Here is a 20519-nt window from a genome sequence, read left to right on the forward strand (position 1 = left end):
GGAAGGAAGGAAGGAAGGAAGGAAGGAAGGAAGGAAGGAAGGAAGGAAGGAAGGAAGGCATTGTGTTGGGTGGTGGTCCACACCTGTAATCCAAACATTTGGGAGGCAGAGGCAGGCCAATCTCTAAGTTTGAGACCAGCTTGGTTTGTAGAGTGAATTATTTTGTACAGTAAGGGCTACACAGAGACACTCTGTCTTGAAAAACCAGAAAGAAAGTAGAGAGAAAGAAAGAAAGAAAGAAAGAAAGAAAGAAAGAAAGAAAGAAAGAAAGAAAGAAAGAAAAGAAAGAAAAAAGAAAGAGAGAGAGGAAGGAAGGGAGAGAGAGAGAGAGAGAGAGAGAGAGAGAGAGAGAGAGAAGGGAGGGAAGGTGGAAGGGGAAGAAAAGGGAAGTAAAAGGGAAGGGGAAGGGGAGGGAAGAGAAGGAAAGGAAACCCACATTGTTAGTTTTCAAATCCTTGGAGATTTGTAGCTTGTCCAGACATATTCCTCACACTGCTAGCTTCATCTTAAAACACTTACTGAAATTTATTTCGCAGCTCACAGTACTATTTCTTCTGAAGACCGAATTTGCTCAAGCTGCTCTATTCCACAATCAAAGATTCAGCAGAATCTTTTCTCCTGTTAATTCAGGAGGCTGAACATCAGGCACCAAGAGCAAGCCAGATTCCGATGAGGGCTCCCCCCTGGGAACTCACACCCCTGACTTCTTGCTGTGGCCTCACAGTGGACAAGTGTGTTCTCCAGGACACACTTACAAGGGCACTGATCCCATCCATAAGGGCTCCACTCCTGAACTATAAACTTCCCGAAAACTCCGGCAAATACCTCCCACTAGGCTTTCAAAAGATGTATCAGACCTTCCTCTCTTGCAGTGATAAATCCAGAATAATTGCAACTTACCTGCCTTGCTATTGCTGAGCGTAGAGCTCTATAAAAGTTTTAAGTCAAATAGATTCATGGTGGTATTAAATTTTTCTGATTTAAAAATTATTTTTATGCTCCCTTGCTCCTGCTCGCCCTCTCCCCCCACCCCCATTCCTTTTCCTTCTTTCTCTCCACATGCTCATGGCCAGCCTCTGCTCCTCTTTCTGTCTCTGTCTCTGTCTCTCTCTCTGTCTCTGTCTCTCCCCCCCTCCTATTCTTCCCTCAACTCTCCTCCCCAAGTCCTGAATAAACTCTATTCTATGCTATTAAAAATTACTTTTATAAAAATAAAACAAATTGCTTTCAGACACTTCTTTCTCCACCTTCTAAGACTGTAATTACTCAGATTATGCAATTATTTTTTACAGTCTCACATGAGTTCATGCGTTTCTCTCCTTTGGCCTTTTGGTTTTACTCCGGATAAATTTTGCTGACCTAGTCATTTCCTCCTCTGTGTCCACACTGCTAATAAGCTTCATGAATATATTTTGCACACATAAAAGCTGCATTTTCTTTTCTATTGCTTTGCCTCTTTTTAATAGTCTTAATATTTCATCTGAATCTTCCCCATCTGTTCATGCAAATTATTAAGCTATTATTAAGCCTCTGCCCAGTAGTTTCCTCTGCTCCTGATAGAGTTGTGTTTCTCCTGTTTCTCTTTTTCTTTGCTTTATTGAGGGGTGAGTCACATAGTTTTCTGGTAGATTCTGGTCCAAAGTAGGTCTAAAGTAGGTCACAGCTTTTTCTAGTCCTTTCCTTCCACCCATTGTACATCTATGTCCCCTTCCTTCTGTCATGTGCTAAAGGTAAATTTCTCATTTTTAGGCATTTTAATTCTTTGCAACTATGTTTACCTTGTTGCTGGGATTCGCTGTAAGGAAGGCACAATTGTGATGCTGGGCAGGGCACACAGTTTCCTTTTCTGGCTTCCTTCATCCTTAGCAGAGGCAGAGCAGCTTTCAGCTGTGTGTGTGTGTGTGTGTGTGTGTGTGTGTGTGTACATGTATGCATGTGTATATGTATGTGTCTGAGCATGTATATATGCATATGTGTACATGTATATGTGTGTATGAGTGTGTGGTGTATGCGTGTGTATATGTGTATATATATGCAAGTGTATACGTGTGTGTATGTGTACATGAATATGTGTATGTATGTGCATATGTGTGTGTGTGTGCATCTGTGTGTGAATGTGTCCACATGTATGTGTATGTGAGTGGAATGTGTGTGTATGTATGTATTGTTAGCACATTTTTATTAAAATTGAGCATGGCAAAACCATAGGATCGACCATTCCATGGGTAGAAAGAACAATTTTTGGGGGGCAAGCTGCCAGGCTTCTTCAGAGGGTAGAGAACAGATGTTTCTCAGTTTTGTTGCGGCAGGTAGCAGCAGGAAGTGTCATGAAAGCTAGACAGCCTGGGAGTTAGTCTGGGGACTTTGATCTGTTGCAGACTGTTTGGGATAATCAGATTCAGAAGCTCTTTGCTGGAGGTAGTTAGTCAGGGCTTTCCTGACTAACCGAAACCTGCCCTATGAGATTCCCAAAGAAAGCTGCATTTAGATCTTTGTTTACCCACTAGGAATCCTTCTGTTTGCCTGGTTAGAGTCCTGCCTGGGCTGTTCTTGGACTGTCATCTCAGGACATTATCAGCAGCACCGCCATTTGGGGGACCACTTTGTTACTCAACATTTATGTATCTGCACATATGTGTGTGCACACACTAACATGTAGAGGCCAGAAATCAACACTGAATGTCTCCCTGAATTGCTCTCTATCCTATTGTCCCAGAGAGTCTTCTTGACTACAGGACTGACCAATCCCAAAGCACTGGCTACTCAGCCTGCCCCAGGAATCCTCCATTTCTGTCTTTGCCTCTTCAGTGCTAGGATTACAGGAGCAAACACCCCTGGACCTGACTTTGTGTGTAGGTGCTAGGAATCAATCAGGTCCCACACTTGCACAGCTAGCTTTTGAACCAAATCATCTCTCTAGCCTATTTTCAGCTTTTTAATTCAATTTTCTATGTGTCCTTTGAAGCAGTTCTATCTTGAGAGAAGCCACCCATGTTAGGATTCTGTTTTTGCTTATTCAGTGTGAAAAGCCTATCAGGAACAATATTCATTTCCATGGTTTCTCTAGAGAGATTCACACCCAGCTCTGAAGTCCCTGCAACAGAGATCCCAGAAGGACAGCAATGTACATAGTCCAGTGTTCTCAGGTGTTATAGAAGATCTCCATGGATGAAGGGTGGGCATAAAAGACCTGGTCAACTCCAAGCTGGTTCTGGGGACAAAGAACCTGAAGCTCCAGTGTGGAGCACATTTTTGACCCATGCTGTGAGCTTCCTTCAGGAAAATCAGATCAAGCCTTGCACTGAATCTCCACTTAGTCACTGGACTCTAAGGGTAAAGAAGAAGGAAAGTAGTAGCAGAGGTCTGAATGGCCTGGAATACATCCTCCACATGCCTCATGCTCCCAGTCCTTGTGATAGGTCATTCCAAGTCACTGTCTGCCTAGACATCCAGCAGGGTCTTCTTCCTCTGCTGTATTATTCCTAAGAGCCTTTCTTTTCTAAGGAGTTTCATCCAGATGTTTCCTGTGAGTTATTCTATACCTATGGTCCTAGCATATCCACCTGCAAGTAAGCAGTATTTTAATACACAATGACCTGACTTACATAGTCAGAGTCTAGTGATATTGACAATGCACTGTGGTTCTCCACTGTAACAGCCAAACTGAGGAGGAAGATCTACACTTCGTTGTAGCCTCCGACATGTGCATAAAGTGAAGGCTGAAATGTTCTGTCCCGAGAGAAGCCCTCCCCCATTTACATCCACATTAAATCCAGGGAACAGAAAGAACTTCGTTCACAAGATGAGCAATATCTACTCTGGGGTTGTTCTAACTATGATTACTTTGATTCAGCTGCTTAACACTCATCAAATTTGGCATTTTATGGAGGAAACTATGCATAAGCACCCCTACCTTTTAATCTCGTTCTCTAAAATAATGTCATTTTTAAGTAAGTATGGCTTTCTCCAAATAAGAGTTTCAGTGTTACAGAAAAGAAGGCATGACTTGGTGTGTCCAGAGAGTGCCTATGTGAGATGCATCCCGTGGTGTCCTTGTAGCAGAAGAAACTTGATCTTGTGTCCATGTGTTTATTCTCATTGTAACCTACTCTCTTATTTCACTATTGTGAAACCAAATATAAACAGAAAGTTAGAGAAGGAGGTTGAGTTTTACCCACAGTTTGGCATGACATGGTCTATCGTGGTGTAGACATGGCATGCCCCTGTAACTGTAACGCTGGCTGGCCTTTGCCCTCTGTGTTCAGTCTAGGACCCTAGTCAGTAGCATGACAGTGCCATACACATAGTCCCTCCCCTTTCACCTAAAGCTCTCTGGATCCGTCACAGACACTCCCAGAGGGAAGCCTTAGTGTTTCTACATCTAGCCACATGTCCAGTAAAGATGAATCATCACTCCTGGGCATCATGGATCCCTTTTGTGATTGTCTCCTCCCAGGTGCTGGGGTCCCCCAGTTCCAGCCAATTGCCCTGAATGGCAGAATCCAGGTCCTGAGTAATGGCTCACTCCTGATCAAGCATGTTGTGGAAGAAGACAGTGGCTACTACCTCTGCAAGGTCAGCAACGATGTGGGCGCAGACGTCAGCAAGTCCATGTACCTCACGGTGAAAAGTAAGGATTAAGAACGCTTTGTTTTACCTGTGAAGGTCTTTGGGGGCTGAGGTCTTCAGTTGGTGCAATGCATACCTGTCTCAGAAAAAAAAAAAAAAGAAAACAAGTTTGGATGTAGCGATGTTTCCAGTTTTTAGCATTGGAAATGCTTTTTTAAAAAATGGAAATGGCCAGCCAATTGTCAGCAGCCATCTGGGGCTCCCCACACCCTGGGTATAGAAGAGCATTGTTCTCAAGAGCTGGTTCCTTAGATCACTATCCTCAGGCTCTGACACCCTAATTGATCAGTAGGCCTTGGCACCCTCTCTTCCATGCACTAATCTCACGGTGGAAGAGTCCAGTACATGGCCTGCAGATATTCTTATGAAACTCTGTTTCACGTATGTCACTGAAAACTGGCTGGGTCATAGAGTTCCTTCATAAAGTAGTCATTAGTAAAGACACTTGGTGCCAAGCCTGACAACCTGAGTTCAATCCCCAGAACTCACCTGGTGGAAGGAGAGAATCGAAGATCAACTCCTGCAAGCTATCCTCTAACTTCCACATACATGCTATGGTACACACACTCACCCCAACCCCATGCTCACCCTTAAACCACACCCCCGTAAAATAAATGTAAAACATGTAGAGGTAGCAACTGGATACCTCATTCCCAACACTAGACTATCTATAGCATGAGTGGCTCGTGGGCATTGACTTAGGGTCTGTGCTGTTGATCAGTGGGTGGGAGAGGGCTCTTCACTGTGAAGTCTTTTCTACACATTGGTCACTGAACCCTCAAGAATACAGACTGGATGGCATTTTCCTGAGTAATGCTTATTAACAAATGTTTGTATAGCTATTATATGGCTTATATCCATCTATGACTAGTTTATTTTACTGGATAAGCTTTGATTTCCTCCTAACAATAAGGCCTTGTTCAGAATTTCCCTGCTTTAAAGAGATTTAAGGTTGTTACTGGTATTTAAGAAGCCACATCTGTTTAAGAGGACTCCATTTTTTAAAGTGTGTGTGTTCATTTGTGTGTGTCCATTTGTGTATGTATCCATTTGTGTGCGTGTGTGTATGTGTGCAATTCAAAAATTTATCATATGGATCAGTACCTATCCTATGCACTAAGAATTCATTTTAATTCATTATTCTACCAGAAAAATAGGAATATCAAGCTATTTGCTAAGTTTTGAGTGAAAAAGCATACTGTAATTCTGAAATGAAGTTGCTTTGAAATATGCTTTATACTCACCTAATGCATAATCGTTGAACTCCATGATTCTGTATTCTGGAGGAACTCATGTCAAAGAACCTAAAGACTCCACAGTTTGTCTTTAGGTTCTTTGACATGAGTTCCTCCAAAATACAGAATCATGGAGTTCAACGATCTGTGGAGTCAGCAATGTTTAGACTGATAATTTTTAAAAAAATTCTAAGTTTCTGAACTACTCAGGTAACTAAGATCCAGAAGCCATATTGATACCAGTTTGTCTTCCTACAGTGAATATATTTGTTAGATATTTTGTTAATTCATAACATCATTTTTCTGTTCTAAAAAATATTTATCAAGACCTGGCAGCACAAGAAGTTGTGGGTGAAATACCTGTGCTTTGGACAGGGGAGTAATATGGAAGAGGACAGTGCCTGGCTTTATGAGACAGTGAGGGGTATGCACCATGTTTATGCAAATGGCAGGAGAGGCAGAACTTCAGCTTCATAAAAGACCTTCAAAGATAGGGAAAATGTAAGCCATAGAAATTGCAGATTTCCACCCCCACATCATTTCCTCCTTCGACACCCATGTGGTAGGTGCTAGTAACAAAAGTTGAAAGACAGAAGGATGGTGTCTGCCCTTCTTGAGCTACTCATTCTTGAGGAGCAGTGGATATCTGTGTATAACCTCCAAGCAGCAAATAGCACAGGGGTCACAGCAGGATAGAACTCAGAGTCGGTCATAGGCGAAGTCATATTTCCAACTTTCTGTGGGATCAGTGATTTCTATGCACCATCTGGGTCCCTAAAGTCCATATGTTCAACCTTAATCCTTACCATGATGGTGTTAGAAGACAAGGCTTTGCAAGGTGAGCAAACATGAGTACAGCTTCTAATAGTTCAAATTGGGGAGCCTCCACAACAGAAGAGGGCTCTCCTTGGAACCCAGTCCAACCAGGCTTTGATCTGAGATTTGCAGCCTACAGTCAGCGGGGGAATAATTGTCTGTTGTGGACAATATGTCTCCTAGTTCATGGCATAGAAGCTGAAGCTAAGTCACTGCAGAGCTATGGAGTACAGTCCTGCTACATTGAAGTTTGATGTTAAAAAATGTGAGAGTCTGAGAGGCAGAGGTTTTGAGGCCAGGGAAGGACACCACAGGGAGAAAGGAAAGATGTACACAATTCACAGACCAGAGCAAGCAGGATTACATGGGGGAGTTGGGAAACAGAGGTTGGCTATAAGCATGCTAGGAAGTGTTTCTTAGAACCAGCCAAGTCCTGGGGTCTCTGAAACCATATAATTAGTGTGTTATAAAACAACATGATCATGGGCTGTAAAGATAAAGAAAACATGTGATTCCTTAGAAAAGGAGCTTTCAGGAAAATATTCTGGAAGAAGAAATGTAAATGGCATAGCACAAGAGGAGAGAAGAGGAGCGAGGACTTCCAGCTTCAGAGGGAGGCATTTATATAGTTCCTAGGACTTGACCCAACTGTCAACCCTATGTAAAACCTCCAGACTCTTGTCCAGCCTCTTCTACCCTTGAGGAAGAAGCCAAGTGTCCAGAGACTTTCAAACAACAGAAAAATGACTACAAAGGAGATCACGTGGCTGCAAATGAAGCTTTCAAGGGTGCTCAGTCTTATTTCCATCATTTTAATTAATGTGTGATCATCATATAAAGTGATAGGCTTCATTATGATGGTTAATTCAAGTGTAGCATGTGCCTTAACCACATTCCATACCCGTTAACCTATCACCTATCCTATCCTCCTGGTTACCAACTCCTTTCCCCTTCCCAACAGTTCAAGCAGTCTGATTTAAATTTCGTGTGTGTGTGTGTGTGTGTGTGTGTGTGTGTGTGTTTTGCATGTCCTTCATCCATTCAGCTCTTGATGGGCCCCAAGGTTGGGTCCGTAGCTGGGATATAGTGAATGTTGCTGCAACAATAAGAGGTGACAGGTATCCCATGGTACACTAGCTCACATTCCTTTGGGCATATTCCCAAGAGAGGTACAACTGGGTCACTGAAGCATTCTGTCCCTAGTTTTTGGAAGGACCTCCCACTGATCTTCATAGTGGTTGCACTAGTTTATACCCCCACCAGCCTTATAAGAAGGCTCCTTCCTACAGTCCCTTACTAGCACTTGCTGTCATTGGTTTCCATGAAGCAAGCTGTTCTGTCTAGGGTAAAATAAAACCAATCTCAATGTAATTCTCATTGGCATGTCCCCAATGGCTGGGGGGAATATTCTTCGTGTATTTGTTACTAGTTTTTCACATGTCTTTTATTTCCTGCAAAAAAAAATAATTGTCTACTTATTTGATAATTTATTGATTAGATAATTGGGGGATCATTGGCTTTTTGAGATTTTTATGTATTCTAGTTAGTTGGTCTTACTGTACGGGGGCTGCACATGTTTTTAAACACAGCAAGAGAAAGCTTGTCACTTCCTTGGGTAATGTGAAGGGAGAGACGTGGCTACTCAGAGGTAAATGCTGGGCTCTCAGAACAGCACTGGAGTCAAGCTTCAAACATATTTGCAAAACATACAGTTGCTACTGAGGGATATTGGGGTTACAGCAGGAAACTGGGGGTGAGCACTGACTCACATTCTGTCCAATTCACTTATTGCTTTCAGAGACTCATGTCAGAGAAGAGGGCATTTTAGCAACAAAGACAACCACAACAGCCCTCTTTTGTTTGGAAGCAGGCACAAGGTGCTGCTGGCAGATAGCAGGCAGACCATAGGGAACTGTCAGGAAAAGCCATCAACAGGATGGAAGATTGATCTGTGCGAAGCCTTCCAACTCAGCTGGTATTCCTGCTGCTGAGTCTACACCGCCATCTCAGTTTTAATTTATCTTGTACCAAAAATCCTCCCAGGAAAGGAAATCAAACACTAGAGGAACATTGGCGGCAAAGACAGAAGCAGCAGGCCCTGCTTCTGATCAAGCCTGGTCTCTGGTCTACACTACCTCTAACCCCCATGGCCAGTGAATGCAAAAAGCAAGCCAAGTACCCAGACCAAGCCTCTTCTACTGTATCAGAGGATGTTTGTAGTCTTAGGAACGTAATGAATTTTCTAAGAAAATAATTCCCGAAACTACTAAGCTCTCAAATGGAAATCACTCCTAACATTTCCCTCAGGTGTCAAAATTGCACCTGCCCCCTCCCGAGTCCTGCAGCTGGCTGTATCTCTCAAGGAACACTGATTGCAGAAGCTCACACTGAGCACACAGCTCTGTCTTTGTCTGCTGCTCTGCTTCAATCCCTTCTGATCCCCTCATGCAGCAAGAGAACATCACTTATCAAACAGGGGTAGGAGCGTCCCTGGAGAGACAGTTACTCTTAGAATCGGATGAAGCCTGTAGCCCCAGAACAACCCACAGACCACAGTATAGCCTGACCTGCCACCTCCCTCCCCCATGTTCAGCCTGGACAGAACTCTGTAATGCCAGAGTGTTCATTTCCTGTCTATATAACAAAAAACTGGCCAGCAACTTTTGGGAGAGGGAATGGTTTATTTGGCTTATATATCCCAATGATAGTGGGAAATCAGAGCAGGAACTGAAACAGAAGCACAGGCAGGAATTATGAAGGGATGTTGCTTGCTCAGTTTACTTTCTGTATGCAAGCCAAAACCTCATTCCCTGAAGTGGCACTGCCCATAGTAGGCTAGACTCTCTCACATTAACCATCAATTTGAAAAATATACCATAGAATTACCTACAGGCCAATCTTATGGTGGCATTTTCTTAATTGGGGTCCTTTCTTCCCAGATGACCCCAGCCTGTGTCAAGCTGACAAGACTAACACATATGTATTCCTGGGTGTGCACATCTGTGTTCAGACCAGGTCTCTCAACTTCGACCAAACAGATCTTGGGGTCTCAACAATTCTCAGTCCCACTTCTGAGATCTACCATGCCTTCATGGACATGTTAGACTACAAATAAGCTAACCCATTCATCTCTCTTCCTATAGATACTCATCTGTTCTCAGATGGCCTTCTTGATTACTGATACTAGGACCCTCAGATCTTCGCCACAGAGCAAGCATGAGAAAGTATCCCTGCTTAGATTAGTACAGGTAATGAGGATATTCTAGATTTTGCAGAAAGAGTTGCCCAGCTCTGTAAATATGCAAACCCCACTGCAGTGTGTGATATAAAAGCATGGATGCTGTCTTATGTAAATTGCACTTCAGTAGAGCTAATTTTTGATATAATTTCCAGGACAGTTACAGTTAGCAGGTTCTAATATGAATTGTAACAGTTCTTAATAGTTTGAGGTCTACAGTTAGATGATCTGGTTTCACTCCCCAGTTCTGCCTATAAGAAAGAAACTTGTGTGGACTTGGTGATAACACCCTCAAGACTTCATGCTGCTCATCTGCAAAATGGGAACAATTGCCTATACGTTCAGGAACTATGGTGGCATGCTCTGGCAGGAGAGGGTCAGAGAGCTATTATCGACCCTTCATGGGTGGAAGCTGCCACATTCATAACCAAGGCACTCATGTAGACTTTTATAAAAAAGTATTAGTATGTGTGCATGATGGGAGATGAGGAGGGTCCTATATGCTACGGCACATATAGAGGGCAGAAGACAAGGTTGTGGAGATGGTTCTCTCTATACATCATATGTGGGTCCTGGTGACCCAGCTGAGGTGACAAAGTTTGCTCACAGCCAGTGCCTTTACCGCCCACTGAGTTCACCCTGGAGACTTCTTGACTTGTTTTTTAATTTCCATATTAGAATCATATCATTTTAAATACTTGCATTTTATGTTAAAGTCATGCTGGGGTGTGCTGTCTTTCACCTCTGCTCTTTACTAATGTTCTCTCCTTTAAGGTTATCGGAAGTTGATCCCAAACATGAATCTTCCCTCCCTTTTTCTCCAGTGTTCTTGATGTCCCCTAAGAGGTACAGTTTCCTCTGTTTGAAGCTTAGATATTTTTCATTAATTTTCTCAGATAATTTAATTTTATGCCATTTGAAAATGATATTATGCCTTCCCCTCTTATTTGTGTAGCTGAAACAGTTCAAAGGAAGGCCCTTTCATCATTGTGTCTGAACATAGACAGTATTGTGAATACCATCAATCAAGGCATACATGCGCCCGAGCGGCTGCTTCCTGGCTGTCCCGAGTGGTTGTTGCTTTGCCCGCTTGGCTGTAGCCCAGGAATCATTCTTCAGTCCTGGGGTGGAATATTTCAGCAAATTGTGCCGGTAGAAAGAAGGAACTGCTCCTGTTGAGCCTGGTGTTGGTGCTTGTTTACTTTCTTCAAGAAAACAGGAAGGTCCAAGTGGTGTTTCCTAGCAGGCTCCTGGATGCCAGGGTCAGTCCTCGACATTCTTGCTTCTTTTAATCTTTACAATCACTTTTTAAATTTGAGCTTAGTTCATCCTGGAAAGAACACTTTTACCTATGACTGAAATAGGCCAGTTCTGTATCCATGTCACCCTCAAAGGCCGCCGAGCCAGTTTTATTCTGTAAATTCAGCTGAAAAAAAAAAAAAAGCTGTCTAATCATCTGCTCTGTGGTGGGCCTTGTGAGCATAGCAATGCACTCCTGCAAAGGTGAACTTGGAGAACTGCCTCCCATAATTCATTCAGAGTTGAGCACAAACTCGGGCCATGACTCTCTCCTCTCCCTTGAGGACACCCAGGTGTGACCCTCTGTAGGAATAATCAGGAATGCCTGTTAGGACACATCCAAAGTCACCATCCCCAGAGTACACTTGCTGACGAGCTTTTGTAAAGCAGGATAAGTCATGGTGGTGTGTCCAAGGCCATCAGGGCAGGAACCAACCATCTGCTCCTTATGGTTCAGACATGGCTGAACAGAATGGCAGAGGCAGAGCGGGGATGGCAGAGCTCTGCACACACAGGCTTCCTCCCTGTTCATCTAGATTCCCACACTGTTGAACCAGTGAATTTCAGAAAACAAGGTGAAGCCCACATGTTTGTCTTGATGTTAAAGCCAACAGTTGTTGAGAGTAGCCCATATTCCTACAGGCCAACAAGAACATTACAAAGCTGATGAGTTGGTTTGTAGCTCCTTTCATATCAAAGAACTGTGTATTTACATGACATTATATTTAAAACCTGAGGAGCTACTTGGGGTTTTATAGAGGAGACATTCATCTACACTGTAGTGACAGCTACAAGGTAAAGGGTACTCGGTGATTCTAATTTTTGTCTCTGAATCATTAGTCTATATTATGTTCCATAATGAAATGCTCAATGCCTAGCTGTTTATAAACCTAGTCAGGTCATGGTTTTAGAAGTTGAAAGTCCAAACACTAAGGTGGTGGCTCTTGTTATGAGCACCAGACTTCATCACATCATGGTAGATGTCATTGTTGTGGGAGCACATCTATGGTGGGAGCACATCTGAAAGGAAGAATCTTCACTATGTCATTATTGTGGAAGCACATCTGAAAGGGAGGGTCTTCACTATGTCATTGTGGGAGCACATCTATGGTGGGAGCACATCTGAAAGGAGGATTCTTCACTATGTCATCATGGTAGGAGCACATCTATGGTGGGAGCACATCTGAAAGGGAGAGTCTTCACTATGTCATCATGGTAGGAGCACATCTGGAAGGGAGAGTCTTCATTCGACAGGACAGAAGTTGGATGGTTTCTCCTACTTATCTTCCTGGATAAATACACACATCTCCATCCCAGTCTTTATACTAGTTGTGTGGTATTTAGTACATGATTAGATATTATTTATACCTGATCTCATATTTATTGATCCTAGAGACCACATCATGTGTTCATGTTCTTTGTAAACAGCTACTCTGAAGAAGGAAAACTAGCAGATTCCAGCCAGTGTGTGCCATAGGAAGGAGAGGCAGCAGACACGAGGAGGCTTTGGAATGTGGATATTAGATTTTCTTTACTTCCACAATTTCTGTAGACAACTCAGCACTGCTAGTGAGTGACACTTCTTACCCCATAGGCTACACCACTTCTGGATCTTTTATGTGTCAACTTGCAAGGTATGTTACCTCAGGGTTCATCCTTGATGACACTATGAAGGTCTATCATGGATATGATTAGCATTTAAATTGGTAGCTGATGAACAAAGTATATTTTTTCCTCTCCATAGTTGAAATAGGCCTCATCAGCTGAAGGTCTTTGAATAAAGCAAATATTCAACACTCTTGATATCAGTATGTGTACAGAGAAACTCTTATACATCAGACTTACTGAAAAGTCTGGACCTGGTTAGAAGTGGATTTAATTCTGCTTTGTCCTGTCACTGGCTTCAAATGTGCTCTGTGCTATCTTCTAGCCCATCACAATGGTCAGTCCAATTTAAATTGTGATATTCTGCCCTCCCTGGCCTGAAGCATCCAGTCTTTTTATTCAGGACTGCTTGCTCCTATTATGTTGGGGTGATATGAGATGACAGTGGGGGACAAAGGATCTTTTATTCACCTTAGCTCTGGCCATTTCTCTAATGCTTACTAACCATAAAAGCCCTCTGTTTGACAAATGGCCTACATCCTAACACCATTCTGTACACCAGGCAGTACCCTATGATTCTGGTCCACTCTGACACTAACAACCCGGAGTCAGCATCAGTTCCCAGTAAGACTGCCCTCACTTCAGACAGCAGCGGTAATTGGAGTTCTCAGATGGCCTCCCCTTATTCCTGGCCAGTTCCAGGTTAAAGGTCACATAACCCCTTTGTGTTTGATAATTTGTTAGAACACTTATGGAACTCAAAATAGTACTCAGTGACACTATTACAGAGGATCCGAACATACAGACAGATAGGAGAGAACATGTGACATCTAGAAGAGTCCTAAGCTCAAAGTTCATGAACTTCTGTACTTGCAGGATTTGGGTATGCCCCTGTCCCAGAACATCTATATGATCACCTATTGTGTGGCACTATTCATGGGGAGGCAGGGATAAATATCTACTCACCACAGATAGGCAACCAACCACAAGAAAAAAAATAAAACCAAACCAAACTAAACCAACCAAACAAACAAACAAAAAACACCCAAGTACAACTAGGTAAACCAATGAACTTATTAGGTTTACTTACAGAAATATGGGTGAAGGGTTACTTACAGGAGCAGAAATCATTCAAAGACAGCTGCCTCGCCAGAGGCCATCTCAGCGTGAACAGCTGTTAGGAGAGCTGGAAACCTGGAGCACACTGCATAACTTGTCAGCACCTCTGCAGGGTAGAGAGGCTTCTTCTAGGCAGCTCAGCTGGACTTGCCAGACTGTGAATCTGGTCAGTTTCAGGAACTTCCTTGAGATACTGTTGATTTTCTGAGCTTAACAAGCTTCCCTGCAGTATGAAATGTTTCACTACCAGTTAGAGCATCCTGAATATTAAACAGCCTCCCTCCGAAATGAAAGATTTGATCTGAGAAGATATTGTTACACTGCCAACCAGGAAGCTCCCTGAGTCTTCCTGTTCAAAGCTTATACCTAAGTTCCAGAACTATGATCTTATTAAATCATCAGCCATGGCCATGTGTATAAATTTGACCTTCATCTACCACCGTTGCCAGATTTTAAGGCTGGGTGGGGCTGAACATTCAACCCCCTGATCACAGACTTACTTGTTCTTTCTGGGATGGATAATCAGTCCTGAAAACTGTCATGAACATGTCAATGGCACTAACTCAGGTATGGCTGAAAGGGGTTACTAGGGATAACAGAGATACTAAAAAACTCAGGGAATTCCAAAGGGTTTTGAAGCTGTGTCTTGGAAACCAGGATAAATGCCAGATACACTCTTTACTGTATCACATAACCAAATATATCCTATATATCAGATAGATAGATAGATAGATAGATAGATAGATAGATAGATGATTGATATAGATAGATAGATAGATAGATAGATGATTGATATAGATAGATAGATGATTGATTGATAGATGATAGATAGATAGATAGATAGATATCTGACTTATTATAGAAAATCTCAAACTCCTTGGTACATAGTCCCCAAGTTAAGGGGCATGGGAAGTAGACGGCTATGCCCTCTCTGTGGTGCCCCTCTCGCTCACACACAGAGTCTCTAGCCTTGTGAGCTAAATAACCTGTTCTTTATACTATCAGCCTTTCAAAACCATTTCATTATAGCAATGCAAAAAATGATCTAATATAAGAGAGAGAGACAAAGAGAACTCTAACATGAGGGCCGACTTACATTTGAAGAAATATGGGACTGATAGGAACTGCTCCCTCCCACCCACCCCCATTTACAAATGCAGCGTCAAAGACTGTGATCTTCCGTGTTATGTGTGTGTCTGTGTCCTCCTAACTGGAAACATCTACATGCTGTTTCAAAGCCTATCCCAGTCAGGCCTCTCTGATTTGTTTCTGACTATTTCCATATCATGGAGCATCATCCTACCATGTGACTTTTAGTGGTAAGTGTGCCTCACCACATGTCTAGCCTAGGGAATATGCAGTCCTGCCCTCGGTGGCCCATTGTACATCTGGTCTTTTACACGGTCCCAGCTGTCTCAGCAGTAGAGCATCCTGTGCCTCGCTTCCCTGATGATGGGAGAAAGGATGAGCAGCACGCTGCAGACCAAGGAGCTCAGGAGCCTAGCAACCAGCACACACAATGCAGCTCGGTGTAAAGAGAGGGCGTGTGCTGCGGTTTTATAAATCCTAGAGCTGGCCTGGCATGCAGGAAAGGCACTCACTGGGGTGGAACTTGAAAACCCAGGCAGCACCAGCTCACAACCCAGTCACTTGCTCTTTCCCATCCAAGCCCTGTGTGTTCCAAGACAGCCCTTTTGTGGAAGCCGTGCTTAATTACTTCCGGCAACCTCTGCGGGCAGAAGATGTCAGTAATCTTTCAAACGTTCTCATTAGTGGTGAGGTTGGGGATGTCAGCCTCGGCCCAGCGCAGCTCAGCAGCCATCACTGAGCTGTCGCCTGGCACTTCAGGGGTGTCTTAATGTGCGTGTTGCCCTTTCTCTGATGAGCAGCAGAGATAAAGAAGACCACAGAGAAGCCGTCGGGGAATTCAGAAATGCTGGGTCGATTCTTCAACGGGGAATGTAAAATGTCCATGTATTACATTGCATTAACAGCCATCAATCAAAAATGTCCACATCCAGTCTAAGTGTTGCAATCTTAAAGCAATTACGGTGGACCAGTGATGATACATCAGCCTCGTTGGAGACATTTATTTCCAGCTTTTCACATGGACCACACACCTACCTTGTCTTTACAGCTTTTTCTATTGTTATTTAAAGGCAAATCCTCTTTTTCTCATAACTAAGCCATGCTCTTGATTTCTCTTTAAAACAGGAAAGCCCCCCCCTTTTTTTTCTTGAATGTGGCAAGCTTCCAGGAAGAAGGGAGTATAAGAAGTGGTAGGGACCAAGCTTGCAACGAACCCTCAAATCTCCAGGTTAGGCTGCAGGCTGCAGCACTTAAAGTGTGAGCCAACCAAGTACCTACACCATCTTCACAGATTTAAAGGCCAAGGTCACTGTGGAGTTTGCAAGGTCGTTGTGATGGAACTTAAAGCTCCAGAAAGATCTCCACGTCTTGTAAACAGTTCTTCCATGGTTCCAAGTTTGTGACAGGATGGAGCTTTCTGCCCATGGAATTGTGCTCAACAATTGTCAAATTATCCCACTGCCCCTTCCAGATGTGAGGCTAACTAGATGGGCTGCACGCCAGGCCAGCAGCTTCCAGCTCTGCTCTGGCTTCATGGATCCGCTGCTCTGTCCCCCAAGTCTGTGCTTCCCCACATCTGTATCCCAAGCTGCACAGAACGCTCACAACTAATCTGAAAACAGATTCCCAGGACCTATGCTATGTGGTGCTGAACACAGAAGCTGAAAATAGTGTATGTCTACTATCTCAATCCTGTAGTCTAGCTGCTTCTAAGACAAGATGGGAGATAGAAATGGGAGAATCCCCAGAAGCTGAAGGTCTAGGTAGCTTGTTATAAACACACACACACAAACAAACACATATACATACATACATACATACATACATACATACATACATACAAACACATGTACACAGAACACATATGCATACACATGCACACATACAAACATATATACACACATACACAAAAATACACATGTACACATGTACACATGAACACATACTCACATGCACACACATACACACACATATGTAAGGGCTAGAATCCAAAGTTGTACCCAGAACTCTGCAAGCACACTGTGACAGATCACCCAAGTATAAATGCATATGTGTACACGTATACCTATACACATATATACATACACATACAAACATATACACATATGCAACACATGCACATATTTACACAAATAGACACACACACAACACATACACACATACATGTGTAACAGTTGAAACCCAAGGTTGTACCTAGACCTCCACAAGCACACTATGACATATCACCCCAGTGCCCATGCACACACGTACACACATACACACACACATGTACACACATACACACATGTACACACAAACTCACACACATGCACAGAGAGACACACACATACATACACATAGGCACACGCACACTCTTTTTTAAAAGTAAGGATTGACCTAAGGTCACACATAGGGTAACCAACTGTCCCTCTTTCCATGGGGTTGTCAGCTTGAAACTTGACCTCCTAGGCACTGGGAGGAAATCAAGGAGCTGACACGTGAATTTTATCTTTCTAGCCCACATGCTATAGACTGCTACCTGTTTTTTAGCTTTACTTTTTAGAGGTGTGTGGCACTGTCTTAACCGTTGTGACCCTGGGCTCACAATGGTTTAAGAGTGACAGGACATTAGATATTTGTTGGCCCAGATGGACTTGACCCAGGATCCTAAGATAATGGACACTAACAAACCTCAAAGACTGGCCTGACTGAGACCGTGGCTCTAAGCTTATTGTCACACCAAAGCTCATTACAACAGCCTATCATGGAAGAATACTGTCGTAGTAATTATTTAAAACAACCTGAGGCTCAGGCCGACTATCTAAGCTGCAGTGGCTCTGCCTAGCTCAGCCACCATGTTAAACACCAGCCCTGCCACCCACAAGACGCCAGCATGAGACATGGCTCTGCCAATCTTCCACACTGTCTCTGCAAGGCAGGGCATTGCCCAGACCACTCTGTCATTCATGCGGGCCCAGTAAGAGAATGAGACTCTAATTCTTATAGATTAATCAAAGGCTTATATATTTGGTAATGATCAGTAACAAGATACCCATACAATCAGAAGAGTAAACCAATACCCAACCTAGATATACCAACTACCTTTGACTGCTACAGACACGTGACCATCCACCTCCATCTCCTCTCTGTCTCTCTCTCCCAGCTCCTCCTCTTCCTTTTTCTCCTCTCCTCCTTACTCCACCTCTTCCTCTCCTAACTCCTCCCACCTTAGCTCCTCCTGCAGAATACAAATTGAAAGCATGCTTTATTAGAATTCTGGAAAAAGTCAGAAATTAAGTAAAAACAGAGAAGCTCCTAAGATCTGAAGGTGTTTCCGTGGAAGAACAACACTGACTTTCTCCTTTGCAGTATTTATAGGGCCATGTCAGAAACTGGACACAGGCCATGGTATGCCTGTACAGACTGGTTCATTCTCAGGGCTGTCATGAGCTGAGCCAGTGGTGAGTCCACGCAGTGTGCACATGTCCTGAGGAGATGGCCTGCAGTTTCCATGCGCTGCGCATTCAGTGAGAAGTGGGTTAAGCCTGTCACAACCACCAAGCTCTAGCAGCTGCTCTTGATTGATTTCTTTATGTTCTTCGTCTCAGAAGTGGTCTGGGCTGGTGTCCTAGGTGAAAGCTTCCAGTTAGAAGCCATCTTTTTTCAGTTCAGTTGGCTGCAATTAGCTGCACTAGAAGAAAAGACATGGAAAAAAACACAGATACCTTAGTCTGTCTGCCATCACGGGCTCAGTCCCAACCCTCCTCCAGTCTGTCTTGTTTGGTTGTCAGACACCCACTTCCTCCATTTCCTCGATGCTCCTCTGTGCTCCTCAATGCTCCCCAGTGCTCCTTGGTGCTCCCCAGTGCTTCTTGGTGCTCCAGGACCTGCCACTTTAACTCTTAATCTTCTTTTCACATCCAGCCTCTGCATCACTCCACATTGGAGCGACTTGCACTGCACATACACACACAGACATGCGCACATGCACAGACAGACACACAGGCACACACAGACAGACAAACACACATACACACAGGCACACACATCTGGAGATTTGGCTCCTGCTTCAACGGTAGAGTGCTTCTCCCCACATAGGTGCTGAACCAGGGACATGCCAGGACTCTGCTCCCCGGGGGCCACTTTTACTGTGGCACCTGCTGCCCTGATGAGGGTGTGGGGTTCTCACTATACTCCCTCAGGCCAATGGACACTTTCTGATGACCCTAGGCAACAAGTATCTGCAGCTCCTCCTTCCTGCACCTCCCCCCTCCTGCACCTCCTCCCACCTGCATCCAGAACAGTGTTGCTCTTCACCAACCACCCCTATTCCTCCATCTCTGAGGGGCACCATAGAAGCCTCTTTGCCCTGCCCCTGTGGAAAGACAGAAGCAGCAGTCTGCTGTCCACCAGTCTGAGGCGTCTAGTGTGGATGCTTCCTCATTTGGTAGAACCTGAGATCAAGGCAAAGGGAAGGTTAAGGCCGTGCACTTCAGCTGCCCTCACTGCCAGCAGCAACTCTAAAAGCAAGAGAGAAAAGATGCTGGTAACTGAAGCATCTGCACAAGCCCTTGTCCCACCCCATGTGAATCTATTACTCTAGAAGGGAGGTAAGGGTGGGGAGAAACAGGATGGAATGGGTGCAGGCAGGAGAAGATGCAGGTGGGAGGAGGTGCAGGAGGGGGGAGGTGCGGGGGGGAGGTTCAGGTGGGGAGAGTGCAGGTAGGAGGGGGTGCAAGTGGGAGGATGTGCACGTGGGAGGAGGTGCAGGTGAGAGGAGGTGCAGGAAGGAGGAAGTGCAGGTGGGGGGAAGTGCAGGTGGGAAGGAGCGCAGATGGGGGGAGGTGCAGGTGGGGGAGGTGCAGGTGGGAGGGGTTGCAGGTGGGGGGCACGTGTAGGAAAAGGGCAAGGACAGATTGGTGCAGGTGAAGCATGTCCCAGTGGACAGAACTGTAGTCGGGAGAACTGTGTAGCTTGGTTTCAGAAGCCTCAGGCTAACTGCCCAGGAAGCCAAGGTAGCCCATGTGTGCCTCTACTGTGGGGGGGGGGAGTGATGTCATATCCTAATACCATGACATCATTCCCCAATATATATTCCCAATGTATGTTCCCCAATACAAAGCTTGCTCTTCTTAGGAGTGAAGTCCTTCCACTTCAGGACTTCAGTAACATCCACGGCTTCAATAGCATCCATGAGTCCAGTGCTCAGACACTACCCATGTTGACTCCACACCATCCGTGCAGCCGTGGTTCGAGGACTTGCACTTTGTACTTCATTCCAATAAGCAGTGGGAACACATGCATGCCAATAAATGGTCTCGGGGGAGTAATCCTCCAATGAGCTTCCCTCACAGCTGTAGGGAAAGTCTAGCAGCTGAGCCACTGCTGCGGCAGCAGGATGCCTTTGGACACATGGGCAGGAATGACAGTGGGGGGCAGGGCAGAAATCTTACGGCCACTCAAATCTTTTCCTGTAGATTCTTAATGCCTGATCAGTTCTCCTGATGCTA

General features: G+C 44.3%; 1 protein-coding gene across 1 annotated transcript in view; it reads left to right on the plus strand.

Moving 5' to 3' along the window:
* Window positions 1–20519, plus strand: part of Dscam (DS cell adhesion molecule) — a 479658-nt gene that overhangs the window by 294575 nt on the left and 164564 nt on the right. The window contains exon 11 of the mRNA XM_028752551.1: window positions 4457–4630. Within this exon, the coding sequence (XP_028608384.1) occupies window positions 4457–4630 (174 nt within the window). The remainder of the gene's footprint in view (window positions 1–4456; window positions 4631–20519) is intronic.

Source organism: Grammomys surdaster, unplaced genomic scaffold (genome assembly GCF_004785775.1).
Source record: "Grammomys surdaster isolate TR1022 unplaced genomic scaffold, NIH_TR_1.0 125925, whole genome shotgun sequence".
NCBI lineage: Eukaryota > Metazoa > Chordata > Mammalia > Rodentia > Muridae > Grammomys > Grammomys surdaster.